The 349-nt window shown below is 43.6% G+C and overlaps 1 protein-coding gene across 1 annotated transcript; it reads left to right on the plus strand.

The window, feature by feature from the left end:
- Window positions 1-5: 5 nt before the first annotated feature.
- LOC113473743 lies at window positions 6-345 on the plus strand (the record flags this gene model as incomplete). Its single annotated transcript, XM_026833206.1, has 1 exon — window positions 6-345. A coding segment is annotated over one exon (340 nt), but the record flags the coding sequence as incomplete, so codon positions are not given.
- Between the last annotated feature and the right edge of the window lie 4 nt (window positions 346-349).

Consider the following 349-nt stretch of genomic DNA (forward strand, 5'->3'; position numbering starts at 1 on the left):
ACATCACATCGTATGGGGAAGACCTCACTGGTATCTCCACGTTCAATTACCATAAGAAAGGATTCCAGGAGCCGCCCACTGATTATTATTGGAGACCTTTACTCTTTGCGGCTGAGTCGCAGTTCAAGATGAAAACCGTGGATACGATTCATAAATATTGTGTGGGTTCTAGTAGCGAGGCAGAACATCTCATGCAATATACACACGAGTTTGTGAACCAGTTCTCTGACTATTCCTACTTCAACTTTGTCTGGATGAATGCATTCAGTCACAATGATGTCAACACCCCGTCTCGTATGGATAAGCATGTGTATGAGTTCCTATCCGGTCTCAACTACACTGCGTTAAA

This window comes from Diaphorina citri, unplaced genomic scaffold (genome assembly GCF_000475195.1).
Source record: "Diaphorina citri unplaced genomic scaffold, Diaci psyllid genome assembly version 1.1 scaffold82723, whole genome shotgun sequence".
Classification (NCBI taxonomy): Eukaryota; Metazoa; Arthropoda; class Insecta; order Hemiptera; family Psyllidae; genus Diaphorina; species Diaphorina citri.